Source organism: Trichoderma reesei, assembly GCF_000167675.1.
Source record: "Trichoderma reesei QM6a unplaced genomic scaffold TRIREscaffold_35, whole genome shotgun sequence".
NCBI classification, from domain to species: domain Eukaryota; kingdom Fungi; phylum Ascomycota; class Sordariomycetes; order Hypocreales; family Hypocreaceae; genus Trichoderma; species Trichoderma reesei.
Genome location: NW_006711182.1, coordinates 68,841 through 84,911, shown reverse-complemented (window position 1 = coordinate 84,911; position 16,071 = coordinate 68,841). Strand labels below are relative to the sequence as shown.

General features: G+C 53.0%; 7 protein-coding genes across 7 annotated transcripts; 2 read left to right on the top strand and 5 right to left on the bottom strand.

Annotated features, from left to right (window-relative positions):
- Positions 1 to 45: 45 nt before the first annotated feature.
- Positions 46 to 1,945, bottom strand: TRIREDRAFT_70375 (amidase; the record flags this gene model as incomplete). Its single annotated transcript, XM_006969553.1, has 5 exons — positions 46 to 161; positions 230 to 375; positions 416 to 1,076; positions 1,146 to 1,557; positions 1,613 to 1,945. The coding sequence occupies 5 exons, from the start codon at positions 1,943 to 1,945 to the stop codon at positions 46 to 48; spliced, it is 1,668 nt and encodes a 555-aa protein (XP_006969615.1).
- A 1,453-nt stretch (positions 1,946 to 3,398) lies between these two features.
- Positions 3,399 to 5,068, bottom strand: TRIREDRAFT_70351 (uncharacterized protein; the record flags this gene model as incomplete). Its single annotated transcript, XM_006969552.1, has 2 exons — positions 3,399 to 4,658; positions 4,889 to 5,068. The coding sequence occupies 2 exons, from the start codon at positions 5,066 to 5,068 to the stop codon at positions 3,399 to 3,401; spliced, it is 1,440 nt and encodes a 479-aa protein (XP_006969614.1).
- Positions 5,069 to 6,574: 1,506 nt separating this feature from the next.
- TRIREDRAFT_70349 (uncharacterized protein) lies at positions 6,575 to 8,220 on the top strand (the record flags this gene model as incomplete). Its single annotated transcript, XM_006969572.1, has 4 exons — positions 6,575 to 6,697; positions 6,760 to 6,863; positions 6,940 to 7,987; positions 8,074 to 8,220. The coding sequence occupies 4 exons, from the start codon at positions 6,575 to 6,577 to the stop codon at positions 8,218 to 8,220; spliced, it is 1,422 nt and encodes a 473-aa protein (XP_006969634.1).
- A 360-nt stretch (positions 8,221 to 8,580) lies between these two features.
- On the bottom strand, positions 8,581 to 9,723 carry TRIREDRAFT_112247 (beta-isopropylmalate dehydrogenase; the record flags this gene model as incomplete). The annotated part of the gene is made up of 1 exon (XM_006969551.1): positions 8,581 to 9,723. The coding sequence occupies one exon, from the start codon at positions 9,721 to 9,723 to the stop codon at positions 8,581 to 8,583; it is 1,143 nt and encodes a 380-aa protein (XP_006969613.1).
- Positions 9,724 to 10,447: 724 nt separating this feature from the next.
- Positions 10,448 to 11,244, top strand: TRIREDRAFT_70334 (uncharacterized protein; the record flags this gene model as incomplete). Its single annotated transcript, XM_006969571.1, has 2 exons — positions 10,448 to 11,019; positions 11,073 to 11,244. 2 exons carry the CDS (start codon positions 10,448 to 10,450, stop codon positions 11,242 to 11,244), a joined length of 744 nt encoding a protein of 247 aa, XP_006969633.1.
- A 214-nt stretch (positions 11,245 to 11,458) lies between these two features.
- On the bottom strand, positions 11,459 to 13,011 carry TRIREDRAFT_70383 (succinate semialdehyde dehydrogenase; the record flags this gene model as incomplete). The annotated part of the gene is made up of 2 exons (XM_006969550.1): positions 11,459 to 11,599; positions 11,656 to 13,011. 2 exons carry the CDS (start codon positions 13,009 to 13,011, stop codon positions 11,459 to 11,461), a joined length of 1,497 nt encoding a protein of 498 aa, XP_006969612.1.
- Positions 13,012 to 13,835: 824 nt separating this feature from the next.
- Positions 13,836 to 14,687, bottom strand: TRIREDRAFT_70397 (uncharacterized protein; the record flags this gene model as incomplete). The annotated part of the gene is made up of 1 exon (XM_006969549.1): positions 13,836 to 14,687. The coding sequence occupies one exon, from the start codon at positions 14,685 to 14,687 to the stop codon at positions 13,836 to 13,838; it is 852 nt and encodes a 283-aa protein (XP_006969611.1).
- Between the last annotated feature and the right edge of the window lie 1,384 nt (positions 14,688 to 16,071).

The window sequence follows — 16,071 nt, the reverse complement described above, 5'->3', positions numbered from 1 at the left end:
CAGATCTTAGAACCACATACGGTATGTGTCATGTCCACTCCGCTCTCACGCAGCCAGAGCTTCTAATACTCGACCAGTCATTTGCAACACCTTTTCCTCTTCCAGCTTCCGAGCCACCAGCTGCAAACTGATTGGCAGTCCGTGCATCAGATCAGGTTCATCTACGCATCCTTTCTGTTAGACGTCGTGTCCACAACACATTTCAGGGGAATGGATGGCCAATACGTACATGTCTCGTGAACGGCTTTGCAATCAATGCTGAGAGGCGTGTAGTCGGGCGACTCTACGTCGATGTCCTTATCAACCATTAAGCCGGTCGGGAATGAAACGGCTGCGTAGTCGACGACATTATATACACCCGTGTATCCGACTGCACTTGTTAGCGGAATCTACACAAGGGACGTAGAGCAAGGACATACCATGCTTAAAGTTTCCGCTTCTCACGGTGTTGAACGGCATGGTAGGCAGCAAAAGGGCATCAAGGCCCGCCTTGACCCATCGATCTAGATGGCGGTTCTGGAACTCGGACCTCTCCAAGTGCAGCTTCCACATCTCTGAGGTGCTGAGTTCCCTTGCCAATGAGTAAGGCTCCATCTCAGGCCTCATGGGCTCATCGGTGGGCTCCAGCTGCGACTTGATCGTCTTGCCGCCGTCAGCAAGGAACATGCGATTCATCAGCCTGTAACCCTCCTCCTGGTCAGAGTGGTCCCACTCGACAATCTCGTGCCCGGCGGCCTTGAGCCTGGCAACGGTGTGCTTCAGGGCTCGTGCAACGGGGGCGGTGGGATGGACCATGCCGTCGTGCCACATGACGCCGATGCGCAGCTTTTGGGGAAGCGTGGCATCTCTCCACGGAATTGGGAGGCATTTAGCGTCTCGTAGCCATGGTTGGGATTCGATGACGGCCTTTGTGTAGAGCTTGATGTCTTCGAGAGTCGGGGCCAGGGGCCCGTTGACAGAGGCAATAGCTTCCTGGCCGGCCATGCCGGAGCGGCAGTTTCGGACAGGGAAGCGGCCGGAGGAGGGACGGAGTGCGAAGATGCCGGTGGCGGCAGCAGGGATTCGAAGAGAGCCACCTGTGTTTGTAATGTTAGTCGTGTTTTACTTGCACTCTCTCTTGCATCGCTGTGGACAATGCCTCATACCAATATCTGATCCGACACCAAGGGGGCTGCCCTTCATGACAATCAATGCAGACTCTCCCCCAGAGCTTCCACCGCTTGTGGTCTGCCTATTTCTCGGATTTAAAGTCCGCCCAAACACGTTGTTCACGGTCTCAGCAATCATCATGGCCGTGGGCACGTTCGTCTTGACGTAGAAGACGGCACCAGCTTCAGCCAGCATCTGAGCCAGCGTTGCGTCTGCCTTGGCTGGGTCACCCACGTGGACGGCCATGCCAACTGTGGAATCGACGTCCTTGACATTGATGTTGTCCTTGAGGGAGATGGGGAGGCCATGGAGAGGACCGACGGGCTTGCCGGTCTGCGCAAAGTATTGGTCGCGTTCACGCGCCATGGCGATGGCACGGTCAAAGAAGATTTCAGAAAGACAGTTTGTCTAGGTGAATTTGTCAGGATGCCTCGCTATGGCTCTATGCGAGAGAGAAACTCACAAGCTGATGAGCGGCAGATGCCCGCTTACAAAACGCCCTGGTCACGTCCTCCGACTTCAGCTCGCCCGCCGCCATCTTGGACAGCAGCTCTGCCGCAGTCATGTTGGTAATGGCCAGTTCTTTCACGGTGAACCAACCGCTCTCCTCTGGCCAGCCTGTCACATCGTCTTGAGTCAGTGGAGGCAGCAGGCTATCGGGGATGCGCCATTCCCTGGGGATCGAGGCCTGCAGGTCGCTTCGTTTCTTTGCGCCGAGCTCCTCCCAGGACGGCTTTACACCGTTGGGGATGGCATCTGCGGTGCTGGTGAGGTTGGAATCTCCAGAGACAGTCATTTTCGAGGCGTCTCCGCTAATGTATCAACCAAGTATTGGATGAGAGGGTAGGTAGGGAATAGGGGAGGCGTTGTGATGAGGGCAAGAAACAGTTATGATCGAAAAAACGTGGGCTGTGTGAGGAGGATGAAACAAAGTATAACCGCCAGCAAAGAGGTCGTCCCCTGTTTCTTGTGCTGTAATGTAAATCCTTTGGCCTCGTGGTCTCTCTCTCTTCAGACAAATATAAAAGGAAACAGTTCATAACGCCAAGACTCAGCTTGATATCATTGCCGCCACCCGATGCCGGATCCCTCGTCCTTTGATACGACGAAAGCGGTACGTTTTTGCGATTCGACACCAGTTGGACTTTGGAATCGATCCATATGCTTCAAAGTGAGGCCCAGTGCGGGGTTTCTCTCGCATATCCCGGGTTGCCAATGGGTCCCGGATGCCGAGACGAAGATTGCATACGGGCAGCTCAAGAGGGGGACGACTGAGATGATGCTAATTCTTGTGATGCAGAAGGTGGATCAACCTTGTTAGGAATTGGGATGGGGGCCGTCTCAAGAAGTTCTTTGCCTCGGATCTGGTCCGTCGTCTAGCCGCTGGGATGTCTTCCCCAAATCATAACAGCAGTCAGTGATGAGGAGATGCTGACTGTATGACGACAATAGATTGATTGCCTGTTACGGTATGGTTGATGGCTGTTCTAAGTTCCGATGTCTCTTGGGGTCGTTTATCCAGTTGCGGAGATGGTGGAGGAGGAGGGGCGTTATCTCGACTAGTCGCCGGTGGCTTGATACCGAGGTCAACAACCCCAGTTTATGCAGATGGTGATCCAGATTGCGTAGGTGATGTGAATGACATGACTGATGCGTTGATACGAATTGGAACTTGCTTTTACTTGCAATTTGACTGGTCTGGTGGATAACGATCAAGGCCAGTAGCAGGGCAGAAGCATTAGCAAACTGAATGCTAGGCTCACGCGAAGGCGGCGACAACCTGTTAGCCTCAGCGACTTTGACCATGATCCAGCTGATCTGTGATAGTAGCGCCAACGGGGTGGATATGTCTGGATAGGCGTATCTCGGCAGCCCGGACGCACAGTTGCATCAAAGGAGCAGCTCGGTGGCTTATACGGCCATGATTGTATGCATGCAAGACAACGTTACGTACGATTTGTTCATGGATGAAGAACACATTGAGATTATCGTTTTTGGACTCACAATTAGAAGTGAAGTGACAAACTAGTTTCCGCTGGCCCTATCTCAACAAATCATGACAGAAGAGAAGAACCCCCCGTTCGCCGATCCATTTCCTGCTACACACACAGCCTGTATTCCGTTGATTTGCTCCTTATATAGCCCCGTAAACGGCCCTTTGAGAATAGTAAGCAACTGCAAGATAGCAAGCTGAGAGATATCCAACGCTAGATTGCAGCAAGACGAATAGTAACTACATTTTTTCATAATCAGACCAGCTCTTTCATTTTCCAACGGTCCTCACACCTGGCTAATCCATCCGGATATCGTCGGACACCAGCATGGTTACAGTTGTGCCAGTACGCCCGTATCACATCACACTGCTTCATCGAGCTAGCGTTGATGCCCGCCAGATATGCCGGAACAGCCATGTGTATGTAGAACTGCGAAGATGACGGCGTTGCCGCAATGATTTGGCACGTCCGATCCACAGCCAGCGAGATTGTCGATTCTGCAGATTGTTCATCCCTGACTCTGGTGAGGACGGCAATGACCCCCGCACAGCGATAAGCATCAGCCGAGCGATCCCAGTCCGAGGAGCCCTGGCCGAGCTTGAGCAGTTGCGCCATGGCGAGAATTACGCTGGTGGACGGATTGGACGCAACTTCACCGCTAGCCACGCGGGTGAACAGACGGAACGTATCTGAAGCGCATCCGACGGTGCGGAAGAAACTCTCTGTCAGCAGCTCACGATGCCAGGGCTCGAAGATGAGGTCCGTCGTGCCCCTGATGATGCTGCCACAGGTGTCGAACCACACCAGCCGAACCACCATTTCCCCCAAGCCGGTAACGCTCTCGGAGAGTGTATCTAGCTCTCGGCGGCTCTTGCAGTGAAAGTCTAGTAGCGACTTTGCCCCGTATAGATGGCGTTGCCAGTCACCGAAGCCGCTATCGCACACCTCGAAGAAGGCGAAGGCCGCAATGCCGATAAAGGCAAAGGGGTTGGTCGCCTTGAGCGTGTCCTTGAGACTCATGAGGGCATTTAGCCGGTATCTCGCCATGGTCTCTGACTCCCAAAGATCTCTTGAGGCTCGAGCCGGGTGCCCGTCGATTCGCGCTTGAACAAAGTCGCGGAGCCGCGAGATCAGGCGCAAAGCCTCGACGGACAGGTAGCGATTGCTACTCAAGGCATCGCCGTCCAGCGAGATGATTTGCTGGCATAAAGATACCAGCGGGCGGATGAAGCTGTTCTGGTCGGCTTCCGCCCAGTTGATAGGCTCATCTCCAGGGCTGGACACCAGTCGCTCTGAAGGTGACAGCGAAGATTCTGAGGGTCGGTCAGGGGGGCGGTCCGGGGTGAGGCTGGAGTCGCTGGACGGAGACAGCGTTGACTGGTGAGCTTTGGCTTGTCGCTGTACACGGGAGGGTGCGGCTGAGGTCGTGGGGGAGGCATCTTTCGCGGACGAGGTGGAACCGACCCAAATGACTCGCTGGGGGTAGCCTCCACAGGGGACACCTGCAGCGATACACTGTTACATGGTGAGCGTTGTTAGGTATGCTATAGAGTTCAAATGAAGAAGACATGACGATATGAAAATGTGAGATGTGAGATGGGGGCAAAGAAGCATGAGGACATGGGAGCAACATGGGAGGCTCGGAGAGCGGGCCATGACAAGACGGCTTGGGAGGAGAAGAGCTAGGTTTGACAACTCGCAAGAGAGAATCGGCATTTACACAGCAAGGATGAGGGCCTACCCACTTCTCCGCACGAAGGTCTGTTCAGATCGCACTTGATGTCCCTTAGCTTGCAGCTGCGACAGTCCCGATCCCGGCGCATGCCACGCGGCTTTCCCACCGGCTTGCTGCGCTGCTGCTGCAGCTGGTTGTGATGAGGAGGAGCCCCGTCCTTGGTGTTGCTAGCGTTGGCATTGGAGGCCATGTTATCCCCAGGAGCCTGCTTGCGTGCGTCGATTTGATAACCTGCCAAATCGGGCAGAGGCAAAGGCAAGGGTGGGAGGGCGGAAAGGGGGAAAGATAGGTGGCAAAGAAAGGAATAAGTGTGGAAAAGAGAAGAGAAGGAGAGAGATCAGGGGGTGGAATGAGAGTTTGGTTTAGTTTAGCAGACGTTGATGTGTCTCCTGGTGCGGATAAAAGGGCTTGTATTAGCCAGGTATCCTATGTATGTAGGCGAGGGAGAAGGATTTCGGGTTGGTTCAGCCGTATGCGGGGGGTTTCTTTTTCTCCTCTCGTTGCAGTGCTCGTTATCGCAGCTCTATAGGCCGAGTACGACTCTGGTTATTAATTGCCCGGGAAGACTCTAGTAGGCCTAGTGCTATTACACGGGAAGGCATGTTGGGGGGGAAATACTACTTAACAGGAGGAAGACATGCCGAATGTGGTCCATAGTTGAGGAAGAAAGATAACTCAACGGACCTTGACCTTGTGTATAAGAGTCTTTGGCCCCCCATAGACTAGGTAGGTAACGAACTACCTTACCTACCTAGCTACCCCAGCTTTTCGTATTCTGTTGCCTTTCCAAAGAGGGGACTGTTCGCCGCCTTGTGCTTCCCCACGTTTTGCCATGACCTCGCCGGCCCGGTGACTGGCTGATAAACGCCCAGTAAGTGGCTTAAGACCACCAGCAGACGCGGCTGCTAGTGCTATCGTTTCCAGGCTTCAAGAAGCTAAGGTACTGCCGTATGCGCTGCCCACGAAGGCCAAAGGAAATGGCTGGATGAATCAACGCTAGATAGCTAGATTCCATGCCATACCACAAGCAGATATTGTGAAGCTGGCGAACTTGTTAGTTCCGGAACCATTGGAGACCCTCGAGCCTGTTCTAGCAGCCAAGCCTTTCCCGGCAGAAAGGGTGTTATCTGGCGCCCTCCGCGACTCCAGATTCCAGCTCCGTCACCACTTCACGCAACAGGATGTCGGAAGGGCGCGAAGCTCCGGGCCTGAACGACCATGAGGAAAGTTCAACTTGGCACTGAGTAGCTGGAAACCTGGCTATCGTACTGCCCAGGTTGCTAAACTAGAGCTTGGAGATAACGAAGAGAGGCCACCGGGCTTATCTTGCCACTAGGATATTCGCACAGTCCAAGCTTTTTACCTTTGCCCTTCGTGTCATTGCCGCTATTCCTCCCCGTGGAACATCATGGGGTTGGCAATCGTTTCCTTAGCGGCCGAATTTGGGGATTCTTTGCTAGACGGGCAGCGATTTTCCGACGGAGGAGCCGGTTGATGCATCTTTGAAGGATCATAAAGATGCAGCAAACACCCTTCTTTATTTCCCCTGAGGTGATTCACCGCCAAGGCAAATCTTCTGCGAGGGTGTGTTTTTGTTCCATAGCCCTCATTGGCGAGAGTAAGACAAAGATTTTTTTCCCCCATACAGCCGCGTCTCTCCAAAGGGAAACACGACCTCTCACCTTGGCAGCACAAGATGCTGAGTCAACGCGTTCGCGATTACCTCCATACGGAGTATCAGCCTGGCGAGGCTACGCTTATACGCAAGATTGACTTTTTCATCTTGACTTTCTGCTGTCTGAGCTACTTTATCAACTATGTACGTGACCAGCAGTCCTTCTGCCGTCTCTCTATGTCTCGAGTTGCTGACTGAGTCACCAGCTGGACCGTTCCAACCTCGCCAATGCCTATGTCTCTGGCATGAGAGAGGACTTGGGATTTGTTGGCAATCAGCTCAATGTCATCAACACTTGCTTCACAGTTGGGTAAGAGACTCTCTCATTATTGGGCCTTGGTTTGTCCCATAGTAGACAATTGTCTGACCTCGAAGTGTACCAACAGCTACGTTCTCGGCCAGATCCCCTCCAACCTCTCTCTCTACTATGTCAAGCCGCGCATATGGTTCCCCTCCATGATGCTCCTCTGGGGCGGCCTGACCATGGTCACCGCCTCTGTCCACAGCCCGCAATCCATCATGGCCATCCGCTTCTTCCAGGGCATCTTCGAGGCGTCGACATTTGTCGGCACGCACTACATCCTCGGCGCTTGGTATACCGAGCGCGAGCTGGGTAAGCGCAGCGGCATCTTCACGGCGTCTGGCCTTGCCGGCAGCATGATTGGCGGCTTCATCCAGACGGGCATTCATTCGAGCCTCAACGGCCGCAGCGGCCTGGCGGGATGGCGATGGCTCTTCATCATTGATGGCCTACTGACGATTCCTGTTGCGGCATACGGCTTCTTCTTCTTCCCAGACACCCCTCGGAACACTTCCGCCTTCTATCTGACGGAGGACGAGAAGCGCCTGGCTGTTATTCGTGTGCCTGTCGTTGAGGAACACTCGCCCATCACGCTCCGCTTCCTTAAGAAGGTGCTCACTTCGTGGTACTGGTGGGGGTTCGTCATGCTCTGGGTCATCGCTGGCGAGACAGAGTCCTTCTCATCCAACTCCTTGCTTGCCCTCTATCTCAAGAGCCATCCCACACACAAGTACACAGTCTCTCAGCTCAACAACTACCCGACTGGCGTTCCCGCCGTTGGCATTGTCTCTACGCTTTTCTGGGCCACACTGACCGATTTTCTCAACGGCAAGCGGTATCTTGTCGGCTACTGGATCGGAATCGTTGGTATTGCCACGTCCATCATGATCCTCGTGGCCTCTCAGCATCCAACCAGCTCCCAGTCGACCACCGTTGTCATGGCAGCATACTACATCGCCGGATCGGTCTATGCGTGTCAAGCCACCTTCTTTGCCTGGTGCAACGACTCCATGAGACATGAAGAGCACGTCTTCCGGGCTGTTGTCTTGGCCGGCATGAACCTGGGCAACAATGCCGTGAATGCGTGGTGGAGCATCATCTTCTACGGAGCCTCCGAAGCACCATGGTTTAACGTGAGTTCTTCTTGCATCTCTTTCCCCTCCTTACTGTCGCATCTATTTATGATCAAGGATGTGTTGGTTGACTTGTGACTCTGCAGCGTGGTATGTGGGCTATGATTGCCTGCAGCATTGCCCTTGCAATCTGGACAGTCATTCTGCAATACACGGACCGCCGTAACAAGAAGATGCGTGACATTGAGGGGGTCAATGGCAGTCTGAGCATTGTGGTGGAGGGCAAAGAGTAGTGGAAAACGTGCATGGTTCAATAACTGTAATTCTCATACCTAAGTACCTAGTTGTTTATTGTTCTCATATTGATTCGAGCAATCCCATGCATCTTCATGTCATGCAATCACCTCATCACACTCTCCTAATCCATATCTTCGAGCTGTGCTGGGGTCATGCAATCAGATTGCAGCCGGGTGCACACCTCCGAATTCTCGATACCACCTCGAACATAAAGCATCTGCTTGGTAGCCCAATGATATGAGGCCATCGCGTTCCTCTGAGCACACATGCAGGCGCAAAGCAATCTGAACTACGCTGTCCGGAGGTAACACTCGTGACATGTCATTTCTATCCTCTGCATGATTCGTTTGAATCCTTTAGCTCGCTTGCAGAAGCCGCCGAAGCTCTACGGAAATAGCATCGCCGACCTCCTTTGTCCCAGCCTCCCCTCCCATGTCCCGCGTCCGGATACCAAGCCCTCCCGCCTCCTTCGAGTCCAACACCGTCTCAACCGCCTTTTCAATGGCTGCAGCTTCGTCAACAAGCACGCACGAGTACCGCAGCAGCATCGCCAGACTTAGAATCTGCGCGACAGGATTCACAATGCCCTTTCCCGCGATATCAGGCGCGCTCCCGTGCACTGGCTCGTAGATCCCGTTGCAGCGACCCTGGCCGGGGATGCCCGAGATGCTCGCGCTCGGCAACGTCCCCAAACTGCCTACGATGCCGCCGGAGATGTCAGAGAGGATATCGCCAAAGGTGTTGTCCGTGTGTATCACGCCGTTGAAGCCGCGCGGGTTCTTGACCATGAGCATCGCCATGCTGTCAGCGAGCTGATGCCGAAGCTCAATGTCGGGAAATTCCCTGGTGAAGGTGTTCTGGGTGACTCTTCGCCACAGTCTGCCGCTGGCGAGAACATTCGCCTTGTCGGCGCTCCATACAATGGCCGGACCACCGCCGCCTTTGCCGTCCCCGTTTCGGCCCAGGATTCGAGCCACTGCTGCTGAGACTCGAGCGCAACGCTCAACCTCGTCAGGCTTGTAGACCCAGAGATCGGAAGCAACCTCGAGCTTCTCGACTTTTTCTCCAAAGTAAGCACCGCCACAGTTTTCTCTGACGACGATAAACTTGGTGCCCTTGACAATCTCCGGCTTGAGGGGGGACGCATCCAACAGGGACGGCACGAGGATCTCGCACGGCCTCAGATTGGCAAATGCATCCAGTCTCTGCCGAAGCCCCAGAATGCCAGCCTCTGGGTTGGGAGAAGCATCTGCCCACTCTGGCCCTCCCACGCTTCCAAACAAAACCGCGTCTGCCTTGCTAGCCTTGTCGAGAACTTCTTCCGTGACGGGCACGCCATGCTTATCGATGCTACTGCCGCCAACGAGGTCAAAGGTGCGCTCAAATTTGAGGTTGGGGCGACATTCTTCCACAACGTTGAGGATCTTAAGGGCTTCAGCCATGACCTCAGGGCCAACGTGGTCGCCTGGGAGAATGAGGATGTGGAAAGTTTGAGCCATATTGCAGACACTTGGACTTGATGCTGGTAAGAGAGGTAAAACACAAGTAGCAAGACTCTGTCTATTCTTTTGGTGGTGGTGATGGTGTTTTGCCCTGGTAAGATACTGGCCGTCTTACAACCAGTGCTGCTCGTGTTCGCTCTCCAGCTGCTTAACTAGCTCAGGGCTCGTTCTCCGGGTCCGAAACCGGCTTCAGAAGATTGACCGAAGCTTCAGCCTCCCGTCCCGAGACAAGTCGTCGTGGTTCCTGTGATGACTCGTATTTTCTTGGAAATTACCCTCGGGCCATTACCCATGAATCACTCCTCCTGATGTCCCGATTCTCTACCACAACTTACCTTAGTACTAGTAGCATCTCCCCGCACAAACTCCCCGCGACTTATTCCCGTAGCAGGCAATATTGTACAGACGCCCTTTACAGACTTCCCCCACACGGCCGATCTCCTTGGCTGAAGAAAAAGAGCCCCGGCACTAATACGTTTAGTTGACGGATCTAAAATAGCTGGACAGATGCCGCACTGTATACAGTTTGGATGTTTCTTTCTTGTTGATGAAACCAATTCGAGGTGTGATGGGGAGGAGAGGGGTTGACTGTCACACATGATATCAGACAAAAGGGTCCAATTCTTGCAGCTACGGCCCTCACTATCTTTGATGTAGCAACTAGGTTATCTTCATTACTTCCAACTCACACTTTGATACCTATCTACTTCACTCCTTCAAGATGCCATCAAACCGCCTCGAGGGCAAAGTCGCCGTCATCACCGGCGCCGCATCCGGCTTTGGTAAAGGCATCGCCACCAAATTCGCCCAAGAAGGAGCAAAAGTCATTGTCGCAGACCTCTCACAAGAGGCCGGCCAGCAAGCTGCCTCTGAGCTCAACGGCATCTTCATACGTACCGACGTCACTAAGAGGAGCGACTGGGAAGCTATACTTGCTCTAGCTCTCAAGGAGTACGGACAATTGGATATTGTTGTCAATAATGCTGGAGCTTCGTACTCCAACAAGGCGACAGAGGGCGTGATAGAACAGGAGTTTGACATGGTGATGAATGTCAATGTCAAGTCAATCTACTTTTCGACAAACATCCTTGTGCCGTACTTTCTCAAGGAGAATCGCCCTGGCAGCTTTATTCAGATTGCTTCAACGGCTGGCATTCGACCCCGAGGAGGCTTGGCATGGTACAGCGCCTCCAAGGGAGCTGCTATCACGGCTACCAAGGCGTTGGCCTCTGAATACGGCCCCAAGCAGATTCGGTTCAACGCGGTTTCCCCAGTGGTTGGCATCACGGGAATGTCAGTAATTGTGCTTCGTTTTAACCAGTCCTTGTGCTAACTACGTATGATAGGACCAACCTCTTCCTAGGATCAACAGATATCTCGACCTTTGTGTCTACGGTCCCGCTTGGTCGGCCATCGACGCCGGCTGATATTGCCAATGCCTGTTGTTATCTCGCTAGCGACGAGGCATCATTCATTACAGGAGTGAATCTTGAGGTGGATGGTGGAAGATGCGTGTGATGATCACCAAGTAGTCGTACGATTTCTTTATAGATCTGAGAGCCTACATGAATACATATCCAAAGATATTCTTAATGATGGCGGCAGTGGCTGTAACTTAACATATTGCGGAAATCGTGAGATCAGAGTTCGCCAAAAGGAAGTGAAATCAATTGTTTCTCAGATGATGCACGAGAGGCGTAGCAATCTAGGAATTTGTTACTGCTCCTGAAGTTCACAATCCTTCAATGGTGAAAGTCCCAGTCTTCGTCACCATAAACTCCTCAATTGCCACGTCTTTGCCACTCTCCTTGCCTGAGCCGCTCTCCTTTATGCCTCCAAACGGCGCCTCTGCTGAGGAGTTGTTACCAGTGTTCTACAAAGAAGCTATTAGCCAAAATTTCCTATCTTTACGACCAAGAGCTCACTTACCAAGCCAATCATGCCTGCCTCCAGGGATTCAAACAATCTCCAGAGTCGGTCTACATTCTTCGTAAAGGCATAGCTCGTCAAGCCCATGGCCGTGTTGTTCGCTCTCTGCACAACCTCCTGTTCAGTGTCAAAGACCGAAAGCCCGAGGAAAGGCGCAAAGATCTCGTCCTGGCTCATGAGCATGTCGTCCGTGACATTTGTCAAGATTGTCGGTGCCATAAAATAGCCTCCGCTACTTGAGTTATCTCTGAGGCCAGTTCCAAGGACCAGCTTTGCTCCCTTTGCGAGAGCATCCTTGGCCATGTCCTCAGCCCTGTCAAGGCTTCTGGGAGTCGTGACCGGGCCCAGCGTTGTTCCCTCGTCCATGCCGTGGCCCATCTTGAGCTTCGATGTGGCACGAACAACAAGGTCGACAAATTCATCGTAGACGCCGCGCTGAACATACACTCTGTTAGACGATACACAAGCCTGGCCTGCATGTCGCCACTTGAGTGCCATCAACTGATCAAGCGCCTGGCCCAGGTTGGCGTCTTCAAAAATGATAAAGGGACAGTTTCCTCCGAGTTCCATTGTTGACTTCTTCAAGTTCTTCGCACACAGACTGGAGATGATCTTTCCGACTCTGGTGCTTCCGGTAAAAGTAACTTTCTTCACCAGTGGGTGCAAGCAGAGAGCCTCTGCTAGCTCGGGTGTACCCTCGAGGCTTGTCGTCAGAACGTTGAGTGCCCCTTGAGGAAAACCCGCCTTTAATGCAAGACGTGCTACGGACAGCGCCGTGATGGGAGTCTCAGGCGAGGGCTTGACGACCATGGTGCATCCAGCAGCAAGAGCGGCGCTGGCCTTTCTGAGAGTCAGGGCTATTGGGAAATTCCATGGCACGAGAGCAGCAGCAACACCAATCGGCTGCTTAATGGTCACTGCCCGTCGGCCAGGGATCGCCGAGACAATGGAAGCTCCCTGAACGCGCTCTGCCTCGCCCACAAACCACCAGGTAAAGGTCGTTGCATAGTCAATCTCGCCATAGGCCTCAGCAAGAGGCTTTCCCGTCTCATATACGAGGATCTTGGCCAGATCATCCCGTGCAGCGATGATTTCCTGGTGCCATTTCAGCAGCGTCTGAGCTCGCTGTCTAGGCGTCCATTTGGAGTACGTCTGGAAAGCTTGATGTGACGATTGAACAGCGGCTTCCACGTCTTCTTGACGACAGTCTGGACAGGATGCCCAGGGTTTCCCAGAGCCGGGGTCGAGAACATGGAAGCGTTTGCCGGATTTTGCAGTGACAGACTGACCATCGACAAGACAGTCCAGATCGCCGAGGCGTGGGTCAGATAGAATGAAGGGGAATTCGCTGGCCATGGTGCATATCATGGGATGAGGTGTCCGCAGAATGATGGTGTTTGGCCGTGGTAGCGCTGCAAGAAGGGTTGAAGGTCAGATCAATGTAGTCTCTTGCATCTCCACCATTATGCTTTGTAACTTCACCTGTTCTATGCTCGTACAGGCCTGACGTCGAATCTCAGTTCATGCGGGGATGATGCGGAGAGGCTGGTGGAACTCAGTGTCTGTTCAAACAGTGCGGGCCACAACCTCCAACTTTCAAGGTTCCCGGTGGCTTCCCGCAGCTACGCCGTAAGAAGTAGGCAATCTATCGCCAGCTTCCGGTGGCCGTAGCAGAGTATTGGCAATAGCTTCAAGTTTCACAAGTTTTCGAATCGGCTGTGGCGTTTTGGATGACAGCTATCCGGATCAGGCAACCTTACTGATGGCGCTGACTACCTCCGCCTATGCATCCGCGGATGGAAAACGGGAGCTGCTGAAGCCATCACCTTATCGGATGCTTATTTCTCACCCTGAGCGAGGTCGGAGATTGTTTTTAGATCGGCTGATGCGCTTCGCAAAGCCACATCCTGCATCACAGGAGCAGGAAAGATGGATACCGTTGGACGTATTTGCTGGTGATGACAGCGGGCTGTGGTCTATCTGTCTAATTTTCATCTCCCATATGGAATATGTCAGGGGTGGTCATCGTCCCTAACCCCCTCCTGTATATATCTACATCTACTAACTCCAGCATCGGAATGCGCGCATACTCGATCATCTACCACATCTTATCCTCCACCGGCACGACGACATCGCCAATAGCTTTATCTTCGTCCGCTATCGGTCCCCTGAATCCCCCGTCAAGCCACCGTGTAACTGACCCGGCTAATGCCTTTGCTCCTCCCAATCTTCTTCACCGTCGTCGCGCCGCACAGATCCGTCGTGTCAACATGCGTCCCTCCGCAGGGATAAACCTCCGCTCCCACAATCCGCACGACGCGGAACTTGGTCTCTCCAGGCGGCAACAGGCTCTTGTCCGGAATCAAGCGCTCCAGTCCCTCGCGTCGGAAGTCGTCTTCTGTCCAAAAGTCGATTTCTACCGGCATTGAGCGGCGGATGTACTCGTCGACGCGGTCCTGGATCGGCTGCTTCCACTTGCCCTCAATCAGTCCGCGGAACTCGCATGCCGCGCTGTCTGGAAAGTGGGATGCCTTGAGCTCGTCGAAGCCGTCGATTTCCTTTTCCAAAAGATGCCTCACGGCTGAGCCAAGAACATGGCCCGCAGTGTGCAGTCGTGAATAGAGGAGGCGCTTCTCGGCGTCAATCTTCTGTTCAACCAGATCTCCCGCCTGAAACCTTTCTGCCATTGAGGGATCTTCAAAGCGACCGAGATGTAGCACCACGCCGTCATTGACAACGTCCATGCGTGCTGCCCTGATGTTGATGGCAATGGGCGACTGAGTCTGGGCGTCTGTTGAAGGGGCTGTTGAGATTGTGCCCTCGTCTGATGGCTGGCCACCGCCCTGCGGATGGAATATGGTCTCTTTGGTTACGATGACATAGTCATCGTCGCTGGCGTCCTTGAAAATGGCACGGTTCTGCTCTTCCAGGGCTGCGAAAGGGCGTATTGAGACCAGCTCCGTCTTGAGGGTGAGCAGTTTCCCGTCATGGTGAAAGGTCAGGTGTGTCCCGACCGGCTCTTGAGAACCCATGGCTGCTAATCTTCCCTTGTCGTGGTTTTGGTGTTGATCCTGGATCTCCTCTTTCGTAAGGTTTCGTAGACAGTGTCGCCCTCTTGATGCCTTCCTCAAGCCGTTGGCTCAGCCTTGAGATGTCTGCAATATATATGACCGAAGCATGTCTGACATAATTCTTTTCGATGCCTGGATTGACAAGTTTAGTGGGGGGCTACGCCCTATGCGTTCAGTGGCGGATGGCTCTGAACACTTCATATCGCAGTGCAATTATCATACCTAGTGTTGTCGGCTCAAGTCTGAGACAAACAACATCACTTGGCGGATTCGGCATTTTAAGGGCCCTACCAGTAGATATTGAGGTTCGAGGGTGAAATGAACAAAAGCGATGGGCTATGATTCATGTGCATATTCTCCTCACATCGTTCCCTGTCTGGGGTTTTGTCCATGCTGTTGGTCCAGCTTCGGAAACTAGCGGCAGAACGGCTTGATCAATTGTCTTGACCCACTTCAGAAAACTGACAATGTCAGTCTAGGTGGGAGACAGTACGGAAGAACTAGGGAGAGAAGTATCAGGAGCGAATCGAGAAAAGAAACAGACCGCTTGTCTCAGATGGATCAATCGGGCAACACAATGTGCCCGCTGGATGTGGACTTTGTGTTCTATCGTCCGGCTGTCATTAAGCAAAACGCACTTTGTTCCCGAATCTGCCGTCTCATCACATCTCATTCCTCCCCAATTTCATAACCGCCTCATCCATTCTCAATCTTTGGGGCAATCTTTGAATCTAATCCTGGTGGCGTGTTCACCAACCATGCTCTGAACCCCCACGTGTTAAAGAGATGCATGAAGTATGCCTGTAACTCCGAGGCAATAGCAACCAACAACTTGATATGCACGAGCAGTCCTTGTACATGTTGCTGATGTTATAAATTCACGTGATAGAGAAGCATGCCAAAAGGGGTTGAACAGCCGCTGATGCAGCGTCTGTGGAACCTGTCAACGCGGCATTGAGCTTCGTTTTGGTCAACCCCCGAAAGAACCCCGTTCTGGACATCGTCACGGGTTATCGTCTGCCAATGAGCTTTGAAAGAGTATCCTCAGTACGGCAGGATACTCGTTCTGCATGAGAAAATTTCGCAATCCCTCCGAATTGCTCGCCCGTACGGCAGTACCTAGTTATCTTCGGTTAAATGTATCTGCAACGTCAATGCTGGACGAATAAGTACGATCAACGACTGTCGGTAAAAGAGAGGAGACAGGAGTGGGCAAACAAACTGCTGCATGAAACATGGCAAAACTTGGACAACCTAGCAGTCCGTCGGTTAAGGTGACTAGAGCAGAGGAGAAGCCTCGGTTTTCGTTATCGAGTAGACGGTTTGAAAACCTGATTATTAGTTG